We start from the raw sequence: 26044 nt of genomic DNA, 5'->3' as shown, positions 1-26044 counted from the left end.
TATTTCTGAAACTTACTGAAGAGAGCAAAGTGTTCTCTACACTCAGTGGGACACAAATAACAAGCTGTTGAATACTGAAGAGCCATCCACAAAGAAAGAGCTTAATAATCAAATCTGCCCACTTTTGCTCTGTGCCAGATATCCTTGGCCATGATGTTAGAAGGCAGAGTGAGGGGAGGAGAGGCGGAGTGAGAGAAAGCACTGGAATAGCAATGACGTAGAGCTACCTTCACTAAACCAGAAGATTTTATTTTTAATGTATAATGAATGCAAAACATTAAAAATGCACGACAGGGAAATATGAATTCCACTTCCTCAATCTGCTCAGAGTAAGAGCGACCTAGAAACAATTACAACCACAATGGATACTGAAACCGATTTTATCTCCAGTGAGATTTGAATGTGGCTGTAGTTACACAAGAGTATTTGTGTTTATTAGAGAGAAAAAGAGAAGTGAATGTCATAAAAGAAAGACGAGGTAAGCATGGAGGTTATGAGTCGGCACTGTGGTCTCTGGATAAACCAGCTGACGCAGAACAGAGGCGGGCAAAGAAACATCAAGCAGCCAGCCAAGTGCCAAGTCGTTGTTTTATGTTTCGAACCAAAGTGCAGAGAATCTAATCCAATAAAGAACACAAAATGATCCGTGCCCTCTGAGAGCCCCGGGGGGCCGCAGCAGAAACTGGAATACAAATGAGAGCTTTGTATGCAGCGATCTGCAGCACGCTGCTCCACTCTGCTCCACCCATGATGCCTGCCGACTACTGGACACCCACTTCAGTCATCTCTAGGCTAAAAAAAAAGAACATGGCTTTTGCAGCTAGTCTGTGCCCATTGTTCATATCCAGGACTTTTGGAATCATTATGAAGCAAGACGTTGTTCAACCAGAAATATTCAAACTGTCAGATGAAAATATTGATAAACATTTGCATCTGTTTGCTCCTGAAATACTGGTTGGTTCAGTCGGGCATACTGGTATATCTCTGTTAAAGAATAGGGAAAGTGTAGCTATGGATCTCCACTAAATTGCCAAAGGTTTGTGGACACCCAACAGTTACACCCAAATGTGATTGTTGTTATTCCAAAACCATGGGCGTTAATATGCTGCTACAATATCAACAGCCTCCTCTCTTCTAGGAAGACTCTGCAGAAGGCTGAAGGTGATCAGAAGCAGCAGATGTCAAACTACACTACAAGACGCATTCCTACTTCCAGTGTGACAGGAAGTTAAAAGACAAAATAAAGGAGTCGTAGCACAAGTTTAATAGTGCATCTTATCAACTTAAACAATACAGTAAACACCACATTTAAATACAATTTTAACTTTCCAAAAAACAGACAAACAAAAAATTCCAATATTTGTGAAAAAGGCCAACAAGGATCATCCCTTCAGAGATTCATAAAAACTGGTTAGTTAACTCCCAAGTTTGAAATTTGAACTTTAAGCGTAACTAGAGCTGAAACAATTTGTTGATTAACACAGAAAAAGATTAGCAACTATTTTGATAACTGAATAATCATTTCAATTATTTTTCAAGCAATAACAGTTTCAAATGGCAGGATTTGCTGCTTATCTTTATCCTGAAAACCTTTGACTTTTGAACACTCAGACAAAACAAAACATTTGAATACGTCACCTTGGGCTCTGTGAAGTGGCATTTTTTTCACTATCTTTTTACGTTTCCTGGACCAAACAAGTGATCAAATAATTGAAAGAATAATCTGCAGATTAATCGATAATAAAAATAATCATTATTTGCAGCCCTAAATGTACCATCTTCATCAGGCCAATCAATACATTTTTAAAAAGCTAGGACACCATGTGAAATCTGACCATCCTCCTAAGTTTCATTTTGAGCCGTGGTATCTGAGTTAAAAATTCAGACTAAAGGTGGATTAAACAAACAGCCGGCACTTCAGATCCCATTACAGCAGGATCTGAAGTGTCCTAGATAATGATTTTCATACTAGTCGAGAGTTTGTTAAAAGGACTTATAATGCAAAACAAAAGAAGCTCTTTTGTCTGAGTAATTATAGAGCAGTCTGCAAATTAACTATGCAGTCACAACAGTGAAACCACATCTGCACATATCTCTATGTTGTTTGGCTGAAGAGCCCTTAGGCAGGATCGCTCATCGTTGCTCTGACAGGTTTTTGCATTATGGGGCAGCTAAAAATGGACATGCAGAGCACTCTGTCCATTTATGAAAGTGTTTATTGACTGAAGTGGCTGAAAGGGTCACATTTCAGCCACCTAGACCTATAACTGTTTTAATCTGACGGTCTGTTGAAGGTCTTTACGAACTAAAGGTGAGTCTGAATTTTTTGGCTCAAGTGGATGTTATGTTTAATGCATTATGTTTTAAAGCCTATTTTAAAGGAATACTCAAAACCTATGAATATCAAATACTCACCACCTATAGGCATGAAAGTGGCTCTGAAAAGTTTGTAGTTTGCCCCTTCAGGAAAGACGGCAGCTGTATATTACAGTGCCAAGAAACATTCAGTTTCTCATGCATGTTACTACGTTTTTTTATAGCTGAATCTGAGCAATTTCAGCATGTTTACATGTTCATTTTGTAATGTCTTAACACATTTAAAAACAAGAGCATAGGTTGGCCCTTATGTTCAAAGGAGTGTAGCATGGAAGCGTCAATCAAATTGAATTCCTTAAAATGCTTTTAACGCCTTAAAATGCCAGATAACCTGTTCAGATGCTAAAAATTAGCATGCATGGACATAAAGATCTTTTTTAATAACATGTATGAGAAGCTAGTTGTTTTTGTGTCTGTAGTCAGCTTGGATTCACAACACGTACAAATCGATTCCAATTGTGACGCTTTACAGCTTAAGTAGCAGAATCTCCAGAAACTTTTTTTAAACTAGTACTGCAACATAATCCACCTCTCCTCTGTCAGTCTGTATGCTCGAATATGTTCCAAAAGACACAAGATGTACAATAAATATAGATCTCATTTGTTGCTAGCATGATTAGCTGATTACAGTTTTTTTGCTCTTTTGTGAGCAACTGTAAGCTAAAATAGTTGCGTGCGACAAAGATCAGCCAGCTAACTACATTAGTGACAATCAGAAGCTGTGCACTGAGACATTTTGGAAACTGCATTACCATTCTCAACATACTGAGCATACATGTGGACAGCAGAAGAGAGGATTATGCTGCAATGCTGGTTTGTATTCAAGTATTTTGATGCTTTTTCCTCGCCAAAGGTGCCTTGTCACTGGGCTCCAGTGTAAGTTAACTGTTATGAACCAGTGCGACAGCAAAATTCACTCCTCTGCTGTCCACCTGTATGCTCAGTATGTTCCAAACACAAATATTCACCAAAATATAACACAATTTGGTTAAATACACAGCTTCTGTTTGTCGCTACTACTGTTAGTTGATGACATTTGTCATTTGCAACCAGTGGTAAGCTAACATAGTAGTGTGCGTGCATAGAGGCTGGTATTTATCTGTATTTTGGCAATGGGTGTTTGAAACATGCATAGCACACGTATGGACAGCGGAGAAGTGGATAATGCTTCAGTATTGGTTTAGGACGTTAAAACAACCTCACCATTCGAATCCACTGTAACTGTTGTGCTCCAAACACTTATATTTTCACCAAAATATATGAAATATAGCTAAATACACAGTTTCCGTTTGTCGGTTAGCTGATTACAGTTGTCATTTTTCAACCCAGCAGCAGTGACAACTAGAAGCTGTGTATTGAGTCACATTTTTTCAACAATATCAATATTTTGAACATACTGAGTGTACATGTGGACCGCAGAGGAGTGGATTATGCTGCAATACTGGTTTGAGAAGTGTGTATTGTGATTTTGATTTTTTTTTTTTTAAATCACAGCTTTGTGGTCCTCCACAAATAACCTACAAACTTGTCAGAGCCACCTTTCAAGCCTGCAAGTGTTCAGTGGAGTATTCCTTTAAATGCCTGTTTTTAACTTTATTGAGACACTCTGAATGCAGTGAAGAGGAGAAAAAAATGTGGTGAATGGATCTGATCTGTTTGAGTTACATGTGCTAATCACAGGCATGAGTGTTAACCACCGCACCATTTCTGGACAATTAGCTCCGTGTTTCTGACCAGTTTTACGGCTGCAGCTCGTCACACAGTAACCCGTCTATTTTTCCCGTCTATTCTCTTAGCTGTAACTGAAGCTTTTAATATCCGCTGTCTGCTAAAACAAATATGGATTAAAGAGACAGTGAAGCTCTGTTTTACAGACAGGTCAGATGCAAAACATACCTCCTTTCTGGATTAGATTTTATAAACACAGCTATTTGGGAATTAGTTAGAATCTGTTACCAGACTTGACTGAATGTGAGGTTTGTCTCTCTGTCTGACGAATCACCTGTGTCACTTTTCATTATTAAAATCTTCACAACCTCAGTCGATGTGTCTATTGCGGCAGATTAGCTGGACCACGCTGCTGTGGCTTGCTCAGCATCTGGGAGGCCAGAAAGGTTATGTTTACAGGCTTGTAAAGCGATGCTTATTTCTGACTAGCAGCAATAATGAATGCTCATTTCGACAGTCATCCAGGGGCAGAGATAAAGGTTTTAGTTGCCGATGCCAACGTCAGGATTTTCGCTGTGTCCATCTGTCCAGCCAATACATCAGGGAGGAGTCCGGTGGAAACATCGAGGAGGTCATATGACTCAGCCACCCAGGAGCAGGACGCCAGACATGGCACAGCAGCTTTCCTAATGACTACAATATGTTAAACCTTCTAAGCTCTACTCCCGGCCGCAAGTTTTCTAAAAAGGAACCTGACCTACATTTCTCCTGCATGCTCTGAATTCACAAAAAGTTCTTTAAGCCTCAGTGAAGGGAGAACTGAAATAGCAGCTCCCTCTTTTCACACTGCCTGCTGCAAGAGGCAAGCCCGTAATCCAGCCTACAGGGCCTTTCAGCAATTAACCAAAACTACTAGAATGAAAAGGTGTAGTCATGGGAGAGTATACAAAATGCACTGAGTGATGAGGAGCAAACTGTCAATTGGCAGTTGTCAACTGGATGAATTTTCATGAAACAGGCATTTAAATCATTACTTAGATACCAAATCTGTGACAAAAACAGATGTGCACAACAACCAATGCTAGATATACCGGATTTTGCTATTCTCACAGCCAAAGTGCAAAGTAATAAACACTGTTGCTATGGAAATCGGTGACTAATGTATTACAAGGATTTCCCTGGAAGTCAGTGCTTGGACACACAAGTCATAACCACAGCCACAGAGGCAATATGACTGCGTCGAGGAACAATAACTCCACTCAGTGCAGGAATTCACATTTCCACAGGCCAGAATAATCAATATGAGAACGAAGGAACAAATCAAGATGTCAGGAAATAAATCAAAAGGCGGCACTGTTAAGTCACGATGAATGATAACGCCAACTAAATGCCTCGAGTGCAAAATGTAACTACTGCACACAACTGAGGCTGGTAATATAGCCGTTGCATCACTAGTGAGGCAGAAAATTTCATTTCAGCCAGAGACAATCATCCAGGAAAAATCGTGCATTGGTGTGACATTAATGTTCACACGATTAATTTTTCACATCAAAGAAGTAGCATAACATTAACCAGAGCTAATCTTGTCCATAAAAAGAGTTACAAGTAAATAGAAGAATAGTATTATTAAATATTCATCCTTATATGCGTCACTGGACTACAAAGACACCTTGGAACATTTTATTTCAGGGGAGGATTATTCAAAGAGGGACGAGGCAGCCACCCAGCACACATAGCTCTAGAAATGTCACTTTTCCCTTTGACTACACTAAGCCTCAACAGTTTGAGAGCTGCCTCGATATAATCTCATCTACATCTGGCACAAAGTTTTGACAAATCTCTCTGCCTTTTCAGCCCGTTAATCTCATTTTCGTGCATTACCTCCGAAAGTGCTGGAACATGTAACAAAGTAAACAGGTCCCAGGATGCCCGGTGTAATCACGGAGCTATTTCAATAATTTGAGCAGCATTTAGAAATAAGGCCACCTCTGCAGCAAACAATCACAGAAAACACAATTTCACATGATGAAGTTCTTTAGAAATGAGATTTGTGGATTTAGTTTAATCAAAGAGGTGGGCATTATTATAATTAAATTACACATAATCTGTAGTTATGTCAGCAGTTATATTGTTGATGAAAGTAATGAGCTGTGCATAACAACTGTTTTAAATTGATCGGAAAAAGAGCGTTAAAGTTCATTCTTGACCTAAATTTGAAAAAATAAACTTAAGGTTCAGATTCAAGCTTTTTTCCAGAACTTTTAACTGTATCTCATGGTCTTTTGAGCCAATTCCATGACATCTGAGCAAACCCATTCACTAATGAAGACAGTGAGATGCGTTTGAAAGCTCTGGAAAAAATTAAATGTAAGTGAATCTTAAATTAAGATTATTTTGTCAAACTAGCTGAAGTTGTTTTGAAGGACGTAACAAAGAATTATTTTCATTATTAACTCATTTCTCTTTTATAGCTTTTTCACACAAAAAAAACAGCTGCCTGCTACTGCGGGAAACAACACCGATGAGACCGGTGAGAGTGAATCAAAACAGTAAAGTCGTGGGCCATAAAACCAAAACAATGAGCTGCAGAAACGGGTGATCACTACGAGCGACACATTTCACGTCACTTTTCCGTTTTGAATATAAAGATTTTGATTAGTGCAGCTTTAAATGAAGAAACACAACACTTCTTCAAATACTGAAAAATAAAATGAGATTTATCAGTGCCTGCAGATGCTGGTAGCAAGCACTGAGGCATTACACTTTACTGAGCCATTTCTGCTGATGAATGAAACCTCACTGTTTGATATGTTTTAGTAAGCTGTTCTTATCATGTGTCGGGTTCAGCTGGTTGCCATTTAGTCTGCTCTCCGTCACCCTGAGGTCTATTTAGACTAAAAGACCCAGTGAAGAGGACGTTATGCCCCCGGACTGAACATTTACAGTGACGCACGAATTTGCCAAGGCTGCATCAGAGCTGACATTTTCTTTCAAGAAGTGAACGTGCTGCTGAATTGAAAAAGAAACGTCATTCTCAGCTCCATATCTCAAGCAGCACATGTGCTTTTCCCATTTTACAATTAGCATGAATTTAATTTGGGGAGCGTATGCCAATAAAACGTCAGCGCTGTAGATCCATGTTGAATATTGCACAGTAATAGAATTTTAGCTCCTGAGCCCAAAGGTATAAACTCCTTGAACACAAAAGCGGTCTTTCATCAACTTTATTCACCCAAAGAAGATGAACTCCTTTCTAGGCCTGTCTAACTACTTTTGTTGGACGATATATTGTTCCAGAAACAATTGCGATAAATGATATTATTGTCATTTTAAGACCATTTTATGCCACTGATATAATTATAAGCATAACAATGCAAGTACACCCTTTAAATTAGCTTATAATTCTTAAGAATATTCAGACATTGGAATGTGACAAAAATAATTAAAATATGGTAAATAAAATGACAAAAAAATACAAAAAATGGACTCTCAGACTCTATTAACAAAAATTGCACTTAAATAAATATTAAACATTTGGCACAGGGGTAGGCTATGGCGACATTCATTCCTTAACAGGTAACATAATAATGGTAGGGAAAACCCTGCTGTTTATTCTGGCATCATGTTGGCTAAAATGTTGGTGACATTCTTATGTAAAAAAACATGCATGTAAACACAATGGGCAATACCGAGGTCAACAAAAATGATTGAAGTTATGTCAATATATCATACGATAAGTCGATATTGTGACAGGCGATAATTACATATCGCATATATCGTACGATAAGCCGATAACGCAATTATTGTGACAGGCCTATTCCTTTCTATGTTGCTGTGCTGTTTCTTAGTAGCTGCTACTATTTAACTGAATACATGAAAACATCCTTGACACCACAGACCCGGATTAAACCAGGCTATTTACAGTAATCTGGTGTTTATGTCTGCACTTTATCAGCTGTATAACATCTGTCAGACTGCTGCAGGCCTTTACTTTTGACTGGAGTCCATGTCATGGCCTTGTCCCTTCTGGCAGTTCAAGTGCAGCTGCTAAATTCATTGTAAACAATCCCATATTCATTATTTCAGGTTTTTGTGGTCATATAGCAGCTTTTTTTCATGTCCCTAAACTCAGTCTGCAAAAAGGCAGTGGATTAAAACAAGAGCTGAGCAGATATTATCAACACTGGTTCTTTAAAATCAAATACTGTCTGTGGGGAAATAATAAGAGAACACAAAAAACAGGCAGTCAAGCATGGCGCTGAGCACTGAGGCATGAGGAAAGTCAGCTGGAGGCAAAATTGATTGGCCTGCAGAGTCACAAAGCTAAATCTCAGATGTGTGTGTGTGTGTGTATAGCGAGTGAGGAGGTGACTGCCCTTTCCTGTCCTGCCCCGTCTGTCCTCCAGGACGTGCTGCATCAGCAAGATGGAGGAGGCTGGATATCTTACATAAGGCCCTCTGACTTAACATTCAAAGAATATGGCAGGGAGATTCACAAAGACAAAGTCATCTGTATGACAACCAATGTAACAGTCAGAAGTAGTGTGAAAGTGAGCAACATGGTGTATGACTGTCAGACTGCTGCAGTGCTCCACCACTTTGGTTCAGACCAGAGTGCGAATTATACAATGACAATCGGGGGGTGCTTCAGTTAATTAAAGTCTTGTTTAACTTAATGTCTGCAGTCTGTAGATGATGATAAATTAAATCCATTACACTGGCTCATGAGGCACATACCACACACACACAGCAACTTTTGTAGTCAGGGGTCACCAACAAAGTATTCTAGAGCAAAACTGCCAGCAAGTTAAAAACTAGCTAACATTAGGGTTCATCCGTAGACACTTGACACAATCTTATTCAGAAACTCTGAAGGTAAGAAAGTATATTAAACTAGCTAGATAGCTACTTAGATTAACCTACAGCGTCTCCATTGGCTTTGCAACGCACACGAGCATAGACTTTAATGAGGACGCGAGCCACTGCAATGATGGGAGGCAGGCAGACGAGATGTTCAGCTAACGTCAAGGTTAAGAAATTGTATGGTCCACTTTAGGGGTGTCTGAAAGCGTATTACAAGATTCTTCCGAGCATTAATAAAGGAAATATATTTTAATATTTCTATTACAGGTAAGGACCCCACCCCACACCCCCCGACCTGTTGTTTTTACCTATTTGGGGGGGTCCAAGTCTTAATTAGAACGGTCAGACCCCCCCATTCCCCCCCTGGAATTCAACTACTATTGGATAAACATAGCATGTTAGCATGCTGTTGTTAGCATTTAGCTCAAAGCACCACCAAGTACAGCCTCACAGAGCTGCTGGCGTGGCTGCAGACTCTTGTTTAAACTCAGTCTTGTTTAAACTCCCAAACATTGGTACAGAACAGGCACTGAGTGCAGGACAACAAGAACAAGAAGGGGAACATAAAACAATGAGAGGCTTTAACTGCCTCTCATTCATCCTACTCTAAATTCTCCCAGTGTGAGCATCCCAGGCAGCCAGGGGACAAAAGAGCAAGTGTCTCGCTGCTGCTCAAAGCGACATCTCAGCACTCTCGCCTCCAACAGGCCCAAATATGACAGCCTACTGGGTCCAGCTGCCACTCGAGGGCCCGTTCAATCCCGCCTCTGTCTCAGAGATTGGCCCCATCTCTCGCAGCACTTAGCCTCACGCCTGTGGGCTGATGTGCAGAAATGCAACCGATGCCCACTTCAAAAATACCAAGATGAAACACAGCTTCTTTCCCTTGGCTCTCAAGAGCAGAGGGGCTTAGGTGTTAACATCGCCGGCCTGATTGATTTTGCACGGAGGATCGAGGGCTGAAGTGGCTCTTAGAAGACATGTCCATCTTTAGGAATAAACGTGCAATTATTGGAACACATTCAGACGCCCTGAGCGATAAAAAGGCGCACTTGGTGCTCATTCAAATGCCTCTCACGATGAGGTGACAGAACATAAAAGTACATTTCACATTCACACTCAGGATGTCAGACAGACACTTAGGCAGGCTGCTGAGGAGTATAATAAGGACAACCCTCAGTGTACCCTACATGTACTTCATATCCTTGACATTATGAGCAGCAGCAGACCAGATCCTCATAAACTCTCTGTGTTGTCTCATAAAAAGGTGCACAAGACGACATTTACAGAAGACAGTTCTTTTTTCGCATCTAAATCCGACATCTGGATTTCCAGACCACAGGCAATTATCATTCAACCACTCTCCAAGATAGGTGATTAAGGCCCCTCCCTTACCTATGATAGGTGATTATTAAGAATCCCTAGCGTGGAGCGGCACGTGTCCTGAAGTGACTCTTGGAAAACGTGAGATCAGTGCCGAGGCAGCACTTCTATAAGCCTCCCAGCCTAATAGCCTTGGGCTTCAGAGACCTCCAAGCCACAGCGAGCAGGGGTTTATGGAGGCATGAAGACATTACAGGATAAATTGATAAAATCAGGAGAAGAACACAGTGTACCGGTTCAAATAAAAAATGTTACTTGGTCCCTCAAGACATACAGCAGTTTGCCAAAGTGTTACAACAGTGATGAACCCATGAAAGGTCAACCAATACCAGGAACAGATTAAGACACAAAACGTTTATCCTGTGTACAGCATGGATCACATCTAAACTCTAATTTTAGCAACAAAAAAGTATGGCTTGCTATTAAAATCAGAGCACGTCTACGTTTAGGTCTAAACCACCACCACATGGATGAGAACATGATACTAGCCCCGTACACTTCCAACCTGGAATATATTGTGTCATGTTTTCCGATCTTATCATATCAGACTCATTCGTTGCTTCACTATCCAGCTACTTAAGTCTTGCTTGCCTTTGAATGCAGCCTTAAAACTCAGTCCTTACAGCCTTATGTTTACTTGTATACTAAACTAAATCTGTCTATATTCATGATTGGACAACTTGCACTTAACGTACTTAAAGGAATAGTTAGAAATTGTGGGAAATATGCTTATTTTTTTCTTTCTTGCCAAGCGAAAATTGATTCCACTCTCAAATCTGTTAAATATGAGGCTGGAGCCAGGAAATGGTTAGCTTAGCATAAAGACTGGTTGCAGGGGGAAACAATCTGCCTACCAGCAACTCTAAAGCTCATCAATTTATATCTCATTTGTTTAATCTGTGCAAAAACCAAAGTGTAAAAACTTCAACTTGCAGTTTTACGAGGGGTCATACTATCTTCTTGGCCTGGAGCAGTGACTACCTGGAGCTAATCTAACAGTCTCCCGGCTCCAGCTTCATATTTAACGAACAGATATGAGAGTGGTATCGATTTTCTCAACCAACTCTTGGCAAGAAAGCGAATAAGCTTTTTTCCTAAAATGTTAAACTACTCTTTTAAAAAACAGCAGCACAGCACTTAACTCCGCTGCTGGGACTGACATAATAAAATATGAAATTTTTTTGTCTCATTACAAACCATGGAGCATGTTGAGGATGATCTGCCTCTGATGAGTATCCATTTGGCTGTGTAGGACTGTGTGACTCATAAACCCAAAACAGATTTTAGAGTAAATTAAATGTGTGAAAACACTGATTGTGCACAATTTTCATGAATAACTTCTAGGGTTTTGCTGAAATCTTCAAAAAGAGTCTCCCATGTGTCTCCTCTACTCCAAGTCCTTCTCACTTTTCTTACTTGAGATAAAATAAAATATTAAACTGTGGAGTTTTCTTGTAAACAAACAAATGTTAAGTTTACGTCCAGTGATCCTTGAGGGCTAACAAACATGTTGAATGCATTTCCTTCTTCAAAAAAACATTGGCAATCCTCGATTGTTAACATCCATGTTTACTAGCTAATCTTCTTCTTCCCCGCCTTTGCAGGCGCACTGATGCATTTCTTGGCACATTACCAACACCTGCAGATCGGTGGAATAGTGTAAAGCTGTTGGCAGGAATGAGTATTGCGTCACCCATGTGGGCATAGGCGTGCATGTGCGTCTTCGTGTGTGCACAAGATAAACAAAACAGGGACCCACTCATATTAAAACGGCTCCATACCGCTACTAGAGCTCAAAAACTCTACGGGGAACCTTTAAGAGAAGCGAGGAGACTTACCTGCTGTGAAACTTAAAAAAAAGGAACAAACTGTCCTTTGAAGATCGACAGCAGTCAGTTTGTTTAGCCACCCAGGGCGGCTGATATCATTGATGAGACAGTTGATTTGACATCTGGTTAACAAGCTGACTTCCTCCTGTCTAAACTCTGACAAACAGCGGTCAATAGAGAGCTGCAGTGATCTTGACTGGCAGAAGAAGTGAGGTGGCTCTGCTGAGCCTCAGTTCACACCAATTCACTGTGTGGGAAACTTACAAAATTAAAAAGTAGATCTTTACAGTCAAGCAGCTTCATATGACGACCTGCACTGTCCATGTTGCCGACAGACACGCAGGGTCACGGGGGATTGAACCTGTGACTGTTTTAGTTACAGGAACCTTTTTATCTACTTGTCCACTCTGCTGAATAACATCACAGCTATGCTATTCGGGGAAATGAATTAGTCTTATTTCAGCTAAAAGCCATGTAATGTAATACCCACTGAAGGTATTAACTTAAGAGGATAGAGAGAGGCTAAGGAGAGACAGTCATCACTTTAAAATAAATAAATAAAAACACACATATACTCCCCCATACTCCCATATTAATTACAGCTTCTCCCCAGGCTGACAGCTGCTGACCAAAGTCTGACAGCAGGTATTAGTTAAATGGAGTCTAAACCACAAACTCCTGAAAATATATTTCTGTCATAATGCCACAGTAAAAATGTGCCTTTACTTTGTCCTGAAAATAAAATTATATCCAGGCCTGAATATTTATCAGATTTCAACATGATGTCCAAAAGCTTAGATCACATCTCCAGAAACACTAGTGGTCTTCTTCTGGTCTTTTTTCTGACCTCTTCCAGTGAGGTTTTGGCTACGTTTATACTGGTAGTAGAAGAAGAACATCACATGTAGCTGCAAGGTTATTGGAAATCAGCATCGATTAAATGAGTATCGCCTGCCAAACCACGAGTGAATTCAAATGAACTATGTTTCGACCCCGGTTGGATCTTTGTCAGGTCAAAAAGTTTAAACCGGAGTTGTTTTTTTCACTGCTCCCAAAAGAATCCCAGATCAGATTTTTCCCTCACATCTGTTTTTTAATGACAGTGTGAACCGATCAAAACACATTAAATACCGCGTTTTAAAATTAATGTCTGATTTGTGGCAAAGTAACTGGCGTCTCATATCAAAAGTGCAACTGTTGTTAATGACTCCACATTGCACTTCAGGAGAATGGACAGCAGCGTGACAGTGAGGTAATATCCTCGTTCATTCATTTATACTGTTTAATGCAAGAAAAGCTTGACCTGACATAACCAGGATGTGTCGGAAAGCATATATTTTTTTAATTGCTTAACAAGTTTACAGAACAACGTGGCTACAATGTCGTAACAAATTTAAAACTAATCTTGAGAAAAGTTTCAAATAGAACTTGATGGCCAGTTTACAATGATGCTGACCACTTTATGCAGTAAACCCAGAGTATATGAGCTAAGGCGATTATTCTCATTATTTATTAATCTGCTGGTTGTTTTCTTGATTAAGCCGATTAATTGTTTGGTCCATTAAACATGATAAATTGTGAAAAATGCCCATCACAAGTTCCCAGAGCTGACTTCTTCAAATAACTTGTTTTGTCTGACCAACAGTCCAGAACCCAAAGATATAAAAAAAAGTATCATAAAATTACAAGAGAACAAGAAGCGGTGACCAGAAAATGTTTGACATTTTTGCTTTAAAAATGACTTGAATGATTATCAAAATAGTTGCTGATTAATTTTCTGTCAATGGACAACTCAACTAATTGTTTCAGCTCCAATTTCTGATTTTACTTAGACTAGTATTTGTTATAGACCACAAAGAATGCAAACAAATGCTGATGAAGGTTTGTTTTCTTAAACTACTATTTTCATGGTAAAGAATGAACTTCCATGCTTACGTTATACTACGACACAAACAAGAACTGCTAAAAGTGCAAACAATAAGTTCAATAATAGATAACTACAGACAGAAAGTTCAGCAACTGATCTGATAATCGAGCCATTTATTAGGCAAATATTCAAAATATTTAATTAATCCAGCTTCTCAAATGTGCAGATTTGCTGCTTTTCTCTGCTTTATATCACTGTAATAATTAATATCTTTGGATTTTGGAGACATCACCTTGAGCTCTGGGAAACTATGATGAGCATTTTCCATTATTTTCTGACATTTTAAAGAGGAAAGAATCAATAGATTAAGTCGATAATGAAAATAATCGTCAGTTGCAGCCCTACCAGGGAAAGGCAGGGCTAAACATGTTAACAAATCCATCTCCATGACTCCGATGAAGGCCTTGTGATACATTTGCAAGATCTGGAAAAAGCTACCAAGTGGAGCTGGAGTCTAATAACACAAATCTAACCTCAGCAGTAAATCAGAATTTGGCACCAGGGGCTTTCTGGGTATCTGGGGGTCACAGGAGCCAAATGGTCTCCATGGCGCAACCTGGCACAATGATCTGGCATGAAGCTGGTTATCTATCTGGACAGCTGGGTGATTATGAGCATGCAGGGCTTTTAACACAAAGTATGTCTGCAGAATAAACACCTTTATAGTCTGATTCAACACTGCACCAAGGCTGCAGCTGGCGGATTTGTTTATGAGTTGGTATTTGTATGTCTTGGCCAAATGGCGCTCAACCGACCAGAAGCCATACAGTAGTTAATCCACATTTTTATTTAACATTACATTAAAAAAAAACAAACAATGCAGATGGCAGAATGAGCATTACGCCGTTGCAGGGCCTGCACGGGCATCCCTTGGCATAATGATAGGCTACGGCTAGCTGACGGTAAGCCGCTGTGCAGCTGTAACGCTAGCAATCTGACAAATGACAGCCTGCACGTCTGGCGCATTGGAAACGCTGGCTTTAAAGTTTAAAAGGACGGTGCGGTGCCATGCGTGCAGCGCCTTACCTCGGGATGCAGTTCGGGGAGGATCCATCTATCTCCCATGTTGCAAACAGGTTCATGGGCACAGGTCTGTTGAGAGCCCCGCTCCCGGGGAAACTCAACCGGCCACTTCTCTCCGCCATGGTCCGGGCTGCGGGTGGGACTGTCCGACACCGAGCTGGGGATTTGTAAACAGCAGAGTCTTCTGTGTTTGTGTGTGTGTGTGTGTGTGTCCGTGAAGTAGAGTCGTGGCACGCTCACGTTAGTGCGATGTGAGCGCCGGAGGACGAGCTCATTTCTCCGTCCTTGCTCAGCCAGGCAGGTCGGCGTAGTCCTCTGCGCCGCGGAGGAACTGCAGTGGGAGCAGCGCAGGAGTGAACGGACCGACCGCTGGGCTTGTTGTGCCTACCACGCTGCTCCGAGGGTATGAGGGGCGATCAGTGCCACACAAGCGAGAGAGGGCGAGGACAAGCAGGAAAGGCCAGCAGCACACTATTTGTTTAAAAATCTTGGTTAAATGAGAAGTAGCTTTGTTTCGGTGGTTTCCAATTTAATAGTTTAATTCTTCCTTTAACTCATTTGTATCATTACTGCTGTATTTTAATCACTCCATGTTTTGATGTCACCTCTATTTTTACTGTTTGTTTGTTTTTTTTTACTGTAATTAAGGGACCATATTTCACATATTTCCACCTTCATACCTGCTCCCACACCTGCCCTACTGATACTGCTGATTCTTTGCTACTTGTATACCTATGCATAGGAAAGAACAGTTGGTGTATAGAGACCCGAATCGTTCAATATTAAATAAATAAATCATTGTGGAAATATAATATTAATAAATACAGACAAAATGTATAATATAATCATTAAATTGTGACATAAACCGATAGATTTTTAAAACTCGGCTAAATATTGTGATACTTTTAACAATCACAGTTTAATGCGGGTCATTTTTACTTCATCCTAAGACATCCCTCTGGTCTTCTGTTTTACTGGTATAATTAGACAAACCCAAATCCAAGGTTACAATAATGAAAATGATCTTTTAGATGACGTTACATTCAGTGTAAAAAGTCTTCACTTATATGAGCAAATGTAAGCTTTTACAATGCTTTAATCACAAAGTTGACCATGTGATCATTTGAAAAGGAAAAAAAAGGAAGTTTCATGTCATTTGGTTTTGTCTGTCAAATCAGTCAACGCATATCGAGCCTATTGAACTCAGTGCCCCGTTAATATCAATGTAATAATTTATTGGAATATAGCCTAACTTTTCGTTGGGTGGAAACTGCCCAAACGGTATAAAAACTAGCCCAGAGTATCACACCCAAAACCATTTTACCTTGCCCAAACCAGGCAACACTGGTGCAAATGTGTCAGAAAAAGATCCTGTTATTGCAAGAATCTCTCATTATAATGAGAAACGGAGCAGAATTGCGTTGTTTTATGGTGGCACTAATGTTCTGCCATAGTCATGGTTCATTTCAATGACACTGCATGCAATCTTCTTTAGCTGGCTTGTCTCTGGCACTAACCACCTCCCATACATTTCTCCCAGGAACAACGTCATTGAAGGTCTCTCCACCGACTCTGTTGGCAGGTGCAGCCGGTGCAGGTCTGGGCGGATCCGTGGCACAAGCCTTGTAGTCAGATCGATTCCCAAATTGTCACTGTGCAGTATTCAGGAGCAGTGCTGCCACCTACACCACCTTTACATGCCACAGTGCTGCTTGTAAAAGGTAAAACCCTCAGAGAAATAAGTGCAGCAGTTGCACTTTCTCCACTTACTATGCAATTTGGTGTATTTTAATCACCCCATGTTTTGATGTCACCAATATTTTTACTGTTTGTTTGTTTTTTTTTACTGTAATTAAGGGACCATATTTCACATATTTCCACTTTCATACCTGCTCCCACACCTGCCCTGCTGATGTCCTTCTGAGCACATCACCCACCAAACCACATAAACAATTTTCTAATTCTGAGTAAATTCCTATTTATTCTAACCCTATAATAATGAATACTGATCACTCATATTCATTATACACAGTCATGTATTCTCCCCAATATCCATCTAGTTTGATGACATCTTACTACAAGCAGGCACCGCCACCATGTGGTTGAAGCTGAACATGCTGGAAGTACTGAATGACCTTTTGTTCTCTAGTACACAACTTTATATTAGTAAATATCTTGTGTTTTGCTACGTTTTTGAACAAGCTTGCAAACAAACATGCTTTTGGGAAGAGGAGCCATTCACCATTAGGGTTTTCAGGGATGGACTTGGTCATTTTAAGGATTAGCATGAGCTGGTGGATAAGCTGTTACAGCTTATCTGTAAGTATTGTTTTATCAGTGGCCACTCTTCTCTTAACCTATTTGTAATAGTGATTTAAATGTGTTTCATGTTCACTTTACAGTATATTTACTGATTTATTTCCCACTGTGGGCAAGGAATATAAACTTTCTGAAACTAGCTTTACAAAATATCATGGAGCTCCTCCAGGTAAGATGCCACCAAGCTCTCGCCAGTCACTTATGCACCAGTGCAGGATATTAAAATTTTATCATCTGAAGGCATCAAAGTAAAATAATTCACTTTCCTTTTCATATCCTGCCTTGCCTTGTTCAACTTGCAACTCATGTGGCCTGTCATATCCACAGAATATTTCAACTCCATCACAAGGCTTTAAATTTAATATACAATTAAGAGAATTATTCTATAAATCAAGGCATCAACATTTTCCTTATGAAATGAAAACTAAAGATAAATACACAGTTCGACATCTTAAAAAAGGTCAAATACAAACCTGTTGAATATAATTTTACCCCCACTTTGATCTGCATTATTCGAGCAGATTCAACAGTTTACATAACAAGAATTTCATTTGTGTTGTAATCATTGCATGACAATAAATTTAGGCTGACAGATTTAACAGTTTGTGAAATCTTTATTTGGTTAAACTGCAGAGACTTTATTCAATATGTATGAGTCTCCTGACCCACATTCACAAAATATTAAAAAAAAAAAAAAAAAAAAGTCACCTTTCTTTCTGGACATTACTAAAAAAATTAAATGACAATATGCAGTGAGTGTTTTATTAGTATCAAATTAATAAACCTATTTAGAAACATTTCTTCCTGCTGAAATAGACACTTGTGTTCAGACCCACAACAACCCACAGTCCAAGGCTGGAGATAAGAGTAAATAAAAGCAAAGATTAATCACCAACACGAGACGAGGTCCTGATACAGCAGTGTTAACCAAACAGAAATGCCGGATTCCAACATTATTACACAAGAAAGCTGAAATAAACCACCAACTGAGATGTTTGCATTTTTATGTTCACATATCAGGGCAGTGAATGCAACACACGTAGAGGCACCTGTTACGGTGCCTCATCAGAAGCAGAATCACAGTTTCACGGCAATGCCAGGAGCCCGCATTACAAACAAAAACATACTCATCAACATTTTGGAGAATGAATACCATTCCCACCTAACTTTGAACTGCTCACAACACTCAGGCAAAGCACAGGGGAGTGGATGGAATCATAACATGGCTGACAGCTAGGACAGGCTGCAGGACTGTAACAGGTATCACTGATCAAAATGTTTTCTGTCACTCTGTATTTCATCAAAACATGAAGGGGGTTTTAAAAGAGGGAAATGCATAAATCATGAAGTAACAGGAAAACAAAAAAAATCGTTTTCCCGTGGAAGCACATCTAAACTAACAAAAACATCAAAACAAAAAGAAATCTAAGCCAATGTGGGCACATTAATGACTGAAGATCTTATTTCAAAGAAGCCATGTAAAAGGCAATTTCCTCCCCTTCATAAAAAAAACAATCACATGCCACCATTCAGGCCTATGGTGAGCAACTATCAGTCTATTTTACGGCCTACAGGTGAACCAATCTCAGTGTTTGCTGTCTGCTGAAGCGGAGCGGGAACGTGAACGGGACCGAGAGCGGGAACGAGAACGGGAGCGGGACTGTTTGTTCTGAGCGGGAGCAGGTGAGCGTGAGTGAGACCTGGAGCGGGACTTGGAGCGAGACTTGGACCTGGAGGGGGATCTGCCGGCGGCCTTGCCCCCTCCCGATGGCCTCCTCTCTGGGGTGCGACTGGCAGACCTGGAGCGGCTCCTGGAACGGTTGCGGCTCCTGGAACGACTCTTTGACCGAGAGTAGCTGCGGGAACGGGAGCGGCTCTTGCTGTGACTGTTGGAAGAGAGGGGAAATTTTTAAGATTCATCCTGTGGAATTATGCAGTTTGATTATGTTTGGATTAACATTACTAGAAACAGTAACATGACAATCTTCAAACTGCACTGTGCAGGATCTTTATGAAAATAACAGTCAGATCTGTCAAGTTGTCCCAAATGATGTCAGGTCCTGTTTCAGGTGTGTTGTGCTCGATCACTGGTGGGAAATACACTCAGTGCACAATGAGCGATTGAAGAACTTAAGCTGAAGAGCAAATGAGCAAGAACGCTTGATTAACTCACCAATACTGGGCAAAGCTACAAAAAGATATCTTTAAAAAGCAACATTTGGGGAAATATGCTCATTTGCTTTCTTGCCAAGAGTTAAATGAGATAATTGATATCACTCATGTTGGTAGGCTAAAAATGAAGCTAGAGCAAGAAGGCACTTAGCTTAGCATAAAGACTGGAAACGGGGGAACTAGCTGGCTCTGTCCAAAGGTAAAAAATAAATAAATTCACCTACCAAAGGTCACCTATTAATACGTTATATCTTGTTTAATGCATACAAAAACAGATGTAAAAACGACAAGTTGTGGTTTTCTCTGTAGTAGAGGTCTTAGAGGTGCTGGCAGGTGGCTTTTTTTTTTTTATAACATTGATCTGAGCCTGGCTAGCCATTTCCCCATGCTTCCAGTTTTTATGCTAAGCCAAGCGTCTGCGGGGTTTAGCTTCATACTTAACGCACAGATATGAGAGTGGTATTGACGCTCTCATTCAACTCTTGGCAAGTAAACAAATCAAGATGTACCAGCCCCCAAGAGGTGAGGAGTTGTTCAGTTTACTGGTGTTACAGGTTTCTACATCATCATTTATTTTTTCGCCTGCTACTACTGGGGGCCACAAAAGTGCAAACATATGTAATGCAGTTTTAACACCAGTCTTCAAGAAAAATAGTATTAAAAAAATAAAATAAAAAAACTCACCTTCTGCTGTCCTCAAAGATCTTCAGCTTGCGTCCATTCAGTTCTGTCCCATCCAGCTTGGAGATGGCATTCTTCATGTCACTGCGGGATGCAAACTCAACCACTCTGTATTGAAGCAGAAACATTAATTAGGACCAAATGCTGAAGACAAAGACCATTTGAGATGTTTGACTAACAAAAGAGCATCTCACCCTTCATTTTTGTTGGGTCTGTGAGCGTCCACAAAGGTAACTTCACCTGCTTTTCTCATCAGGTCTTTCAGGTCCTATTTCAAAGCATAATAAAGGATTAGTGACAAAGAACAAAACACAAGGTGCCAGTGAGAGCCTTTTCAGACCTGGAGGGAGAGAAGTGAGCAGGCAGCAAGACACCAGCACACACTGAAACTTGGGTTATCTAATGCTGACTTTTGTCACTGTGATAAGCTCCCATTTCAGTGGAGGGCATGTAAACAAAAGAGCCACTGAAAATGCTTAGTGTGGACAAGTGTTGCCTTTGCTCAAACTGTTTTTAAGTCCCATTCATTGGCTCCATGAACTTGCGTTTAGTTTTTTAGCTCGTCAGCAAAAAACAAATACAACTCCATAGTGAGACGCCCGACAGGTAACACAGCAGTTAGGGCTTTAATGTATCTAAAGTTAAAACTTGCATTTTTGCATACAAGTTAATATTGGATTTTGTGTCTGAGTATGTGAGATGAACCTGTATATTTATTTGGTGGTTGGATGACAATAGTACTATGGGTAAGTGGACAAAACACTGATCTAGATTTTCTTTATGTTCATATGACCTATAAAAATGATTTGGCTCAGAAGTCATAAAGTGTTTACATAGTAAAACTGCCTCCTCCTCATTTGAGACTGTAACTCTACACCCCTTTACCACCCGACCCTGAACAAACCCAATCACATGAGTTTTATGCTACTTACCGCTCCATACCCAGGAAGATATTAGCATAGAGCCACTTGTCCAAATAGCAAATGGGAACCAATGCAGTGTTAAGCCCTTGAGAAACGACCTCGGCCTTGACTCAGCATCCGGCCTCCACAAGTAAGGAACCACCAGAGAGTAAGTAGGGGGAGGGGTGTGCGCCCGACTCAAACACCCCCCCCAGCTCCATCAGCAACAGAAAAAGACCCAAACGGGAGAGTGTAGGGACCGTGGATTTGAGGGGGGTTACAGCAGTCGGGGATGCCAGCCCACAGAACCTCCAGACTGTGGCTACGGACCTCCTAAGGCTACCGTATCCTGCGCTAGACCACTTTCACCCGCTACGGGGCCCAGCCAAGACTTTAGACCGGCGGCAACTGCGTGTAAGGAGAGGCACCAAATGGACACTATTCAGAAAAACAACCAGGAGAGGGCGCTACACACTTCTGACACCTCCGTGGAGGATGTGCATTCACCTCTGATATAAAGGAAACCATATCAGAGCAGCTGTTAAAAAAAAACAGTTAAATGTTTTTGGTTAGAATGCCTTTCAGCAGCAGTAACGTGCTTTTGTCTGGGAAAAAAAATGTAGATGGAGGTTAAGTAAAAAAATAAAATAAAAAAACACCACTGGGGGGTTTCTATTGTACTTGGCCAATTAACTTTTGATTTTTTTTTTTTTATGTAATCTGACTATAGGCAAATTGACCCGGCCCGATCAAATGAATGCTGCTTCATTTAAAAAAACAACAACATTTCATTACAGGGTGATGTATACACTTTTTAAAAAGCCTGTGTTGTAAGATACACAAGAACGTTTAGTAACCTCTTACCTGCCAGCTAATCCGTGAAGAGAGGTTCTCTACAATGAGCCTGTGGTCGGTCCGCACAGGAGGGCCATACCTGTCCAGTCAACAAGTAAGAAAAAGAAAAACGTCCTTTAATACGACATTTTCTGTGAAAAGAAGGGAGGACAAATGTCTCCCAATGGAGGCTGCATCCAAATCCTGGATTTATTCTCACAGTACAGACAGTTCTGCTTCATGTTCACTGCGGTTGTATTTACTCTGTCAGCCTAGCAGCTGTGTCAATATTTGAATTTGATTCAGAGGCGGTACAACAGGTTCACATTAATGACTTGACTTTATCTTAGTTAATGCTACTAAAGAGAGTAAAGTCAGACATTTGTTGTACATGTGTTTTCTGCCACATAAATGTAATTATATTTTTGTTAAATAATCATAAGTCCCTCTAACTTTTTAACTTATCGATTTGTATGATTTGTGTACTTGGATAAAACACACCGGCCCAGCTGTCATAATTCACTGCACTTTGACTTTGGCACAACCAGATAACTATTAATAGTACTACTAATAAGAATATATACGCCCTCACTTTACAATGAGGTGAAATGTAAGATTACTAATCAGAATCAAAACATGAGTAAAATTAACTGCGTTCTTTTTTGTTTATTCACAGAGATATATTTTGGCAAATACAAGTCTGCTACATTATTTGGCTGTAAAACTGTCTCTAATTTATTTGTAAATTAGCCATGCTGACATATTATAAAACAACATGACAGTTCTATAAATCAGAGGGGGGGACTATGATGAATTAAGAAACCTGTAATACTGGTTTTATTGTGCTGAAAATTTGACAATAACTTCGCAAATTTACCTGGATCCACTGCTGCGAGATTGGCGATAGCCGCCGCCGCCACCGCCGCCGCCACCACCCCCACCGCCGCCGCCACCGCCGAAACGGCCCATTCCGGGGCCGCCACCTCTTCCTCTTCTGGAACGAGCATGCTCGATAGTGACCCTGAAAAGAAGAGCGAGACAATTTAGGGATAATACCGATGAATAACAAATGAATGTTACAAATAAGTCTATGAAGGAGCTGAGGGGATGCACTATTAAATGCATCAACACTCTTCTGCTTTACAGGAAACAGACTGTAGTGATGTCATCTAGAGACAAATGCTGGAGCTAAAACATTGACAGTGAACAATGAAACAACTGCCAGGACTCTGACAGCACACATGCTTGTGATTGTACTGCGATATGGACACATTGTCTGATTCACAGTTGTATGCCATGCATTTAACTAAAACTCTACCTGGATAAAATATCCAAACAAAGAGCCAATAGACCCACAGATTCAACCACTGATTTAATGTCAATGGACAAACTCTGAATAGTGTCAACTGTTGTCATTTCTAATTTATGTCTACTTGTTTGTACTAAAAATAAAAAAATCACATCAAATTTGGCCTTTTCTCAGACAAAATAGAGAGTTTGTTGCAAGAATAATTGCAACATTTGATTGCTGTACTGTGAACAGACGCTCAGAACACAAACAAAGCATTTAAGATTAGATTATTACCTTTCACTGCACAATTCTTTGCCATTCAACTCGTACACAGCATCATCTGCATCTCTGTGGTCATCAAATTCCTGAGAAGAGAGGAAACAAAAGGTTATTTATTAGAGATGAAAAACAGGACAGGATCAGAACTCATAATTCACACAAAGAGGTCAATCACACTCACCACAAAGCCAAATCCATTCTTCAAGTTGATTTCCCGAATCCGGCCATATCCCTTGAAAAACTTCTCCACATCTCTCTCTCTGGCATGCGGGCTCAAGCGGCCAATGAAGACACGACAACCACTCATTGTTAGCTTCTGAAATGGGAAAACACAATAATATTTGCTAAACATTAAACCAGGGTGGGAGGAAAAGTGGAGTAAAGATAGCTTAATATTTCATGTTTGAAGGTCAGCATGTTGACTTCACTTAGCCAAGTTAATTTTAGACATTTGACAGGATGTGCAGTCTTATCCAAGCTTAATTAGTAACAGATCTATTACTGATGAGAAACACAGACAAGACGACAGATACTGTGTTCATGACTTTTCAAATTATGCAGCATCACCACTCAACATAGCTGAAGAATGAAAAATCAAATTTTGCATCTAGAATGATCTATTCATTAACACCCGATATATCTTAGATTCTGGTTTGAGAAACATTTTGTTTTATTCGTAAAAAGGGTCAGAATAGTAACACATTTACCCAGGTCTAGACTGAAAACGACTCAAGTGAAACTGAGCAAACCTGAACAGGATCAAAGCCACATGATAATCCAGATCTGGTCGGACCAGTTTCAATATAGTCATTTACTTTCAAACAGCTTGTTTACACGCCCTATGATCACACAAAGCTGAAACTAATCATCCACAACATTCACAAACACTCCTTCCCCAGCTTATTATTAGATACACCTAGCTAAACTTAACGTTTATAGTTGTAGAGGAGTGTTAATTCACCATTTAACGTTATAGTAATTTTGGAGGTTCTGTAATTTAAGGTCCTACCGAATTTTCTTACATTACATTAAAATGTGTTTCTAATATTTAGTCTTCCCTACTTGATATAAACGGGGTGGACAACAAATTAAAAGTACATCTCAGTATAAACACAATACAATAATACAGCACCACACACTACAGCCTCAAAAATGACCATTACGTGAATTCTACACCTCTCTAAAACTCTATCAAATAACATTAAATTAGTCAAGTAGTATTTTTTAATACATCTAACTTACAATCCTTACGAACTGAGTTAACCTATCTCGGTTGAAATCATCGCACCAGTCATCCACTTGGGCCCAACTTTAGCTTGCTAACGCTAGCCTTTTACTATGAGGCCACGCTACGACAACGTTGCTAAGTCGATGTTTAAATTTCTCTATTACACCTTAAATTCATGCGTCGTTGAAGAGAAGAAATGTAAGCGGTGAAAACGAAACATCTGCCAAATACCATCCTAATTTAGCAGTCTACTATAAGCTAAAGTATGCTACCTTTACGCGGCTTAAAAACAACGTTCCTTGCTTAGTGCGTCCATGACGGTTGTAGCTCACCTCGAGGTCGACTTCAGTTAGCTAAGGCGAGCTACCGTTAGCTACAAAGACATAGGCCTAATTCGCTGTTCAGAACCTACGATCCCCACGGTTAGCTTTTTAAAAACCGTTAAATTAATGTAAATATTCAACGCCAATTCAATCAGATTCTCACCAATTTTTCTTCCTCAGAGCGTCTCCGAATTTGTTGTTTACGTCGACGGTTAGCTGCAACTTTAACTCTTAACTGGATCGTCCCAGCCCTACTCGACTATATCAAAATGGCGAGTGAGTCCAACAAGCGGGGAACAGGAAATGCTGCTGCCTTTACGTTGCCAGTTTGGGGTTGGTCATTAACCGCCGCAGTTAATAAGTAACTTGGTTAAAGTTGAAGACTTTGCCCCTTTATCGTTCAAACAAGTAATGTACCGGTTGTATTAACTTATCACAGTGAAATAAACACCAGCGTTTACAGTTATAATATACTAGAATGTTTTTAATTAGGAAAAAAATAAGCTGCTTGGAATCCTTAAAGGGGGATATAGCACGGATCTGGCAACCCACTTCAGAGTTTACGTTGCAACCAAGTAGGTTTACGTTACATAAAGTGACTCCAGAAAGCACTGCACACAGTTTCATATAATTATTTCTCTTTTACTATTATGTTATATTTGTCAACCCAATATAATTTTCTCTTTGACTTCATCATTATATTAATTTCTACATATTGCTCTTTTTTAATAAAAAAAAACGTAAGTATTTTTTACATTTACTAAATTACTCGTCATCACCTACTGTAAATTTAGGCATATGGCAAGAATGAAATAGAATTTTGAGGCAGACACCGATATTGATATTTGAGGGTAAAATCTGATAATGACAAATAATAATGATACATAAATACATAACATAAGCAAACATCCTCCATAAGGCTCCAATAAATTAGTTTTTTATAGAC

General features: G+C 39.9%; 2 protein-coding genes across 7 annotated transcripts in view; both read right to left on the bottom strand.

Moving 5' to 3' along the window:
• The window catches only part of pacs2 (phosphofurin acidic cluster sorting protein 2), a 63774-nt gene extending 48352 nt beyond the window's left edge, over window positions 1-15422 (bottom strand). For 3 of the 5 annotated variants that reach the window (XM_044167433.1, XM_044167436.1, XM_044167435.1), the window contains exon 1: window positions 15073-15421. In XM_044167433.1, coding sequence (XP_044023368.1) covers window positions 15073-15191 — 119 coding nt within the window. In that variant the 5' untranslated portion in view covers window positions 15192-15421. Of the gene's footprint in view, window positions 1-15072 lie in introns of all 5 variants that reach the window. The other 2 variants (XM_044167434.1, XM_044167437.1) reach the window with 2 other exon arrangements.
• A 2560-nt stretch (window positions 15423-17982) lies between these two features.
• On the bottom strand, window positions 17983-25419 carry srsf5a (serine and arginine rich splicing factor 5a). Of its 2 annotated transcripts, none has more exons than XM_044167450.1 (8): window positions 25262-25419; window positions 23729-23863; window positions 23563-23633; window positions 22855-22998; window positions 22008-22086; window positions 20436-20509; window positions 20245-20349; window positions 17983-19274 (listed from the first exon to the last, which is right to left on the bottom strand). In XM_044167450.1, the coding sequence occupies exons 2-8, from the start codon at window positions 23852-23854 to the stop codon at window positions 18974-18976; spliced, it is 900 nt and encodes a 299-aa protein (XP_044023385.1). In that variant the 5' UTR covers window positions 23855-23863; window positions 25262-25419; the 3' UTR covers window positions 17983-18973. The 2 variants fall into 2 exon arrangements, with proteins under 2 accessions (XP_044023385.1, XP_044023387.1); XM_044167452.1 differs by having other exon boundaries at window positions 22008-22077.
• Window positions 25420-26044: the final 625 nt, after the last annotated feature.

Source organism: Siniperca chuatsi, linkage group LG15, assembly GCF_020085105.1.
Source record: "Siniperca chuatsi isolate FFG_IHB_CAS linkage group LG15, ASM2008510v1, whole genome shotgun sequence".
Lineage (NCBI taxonomy): Eukaryota > Metazoa > Chordata > Actinopteri > Centrarchiformes > Sinipercidae > Siniperca > Siniperca chuatsi.
This window is presented reverse-complemented; position numbering and strand designations above follow the sequence as displayed.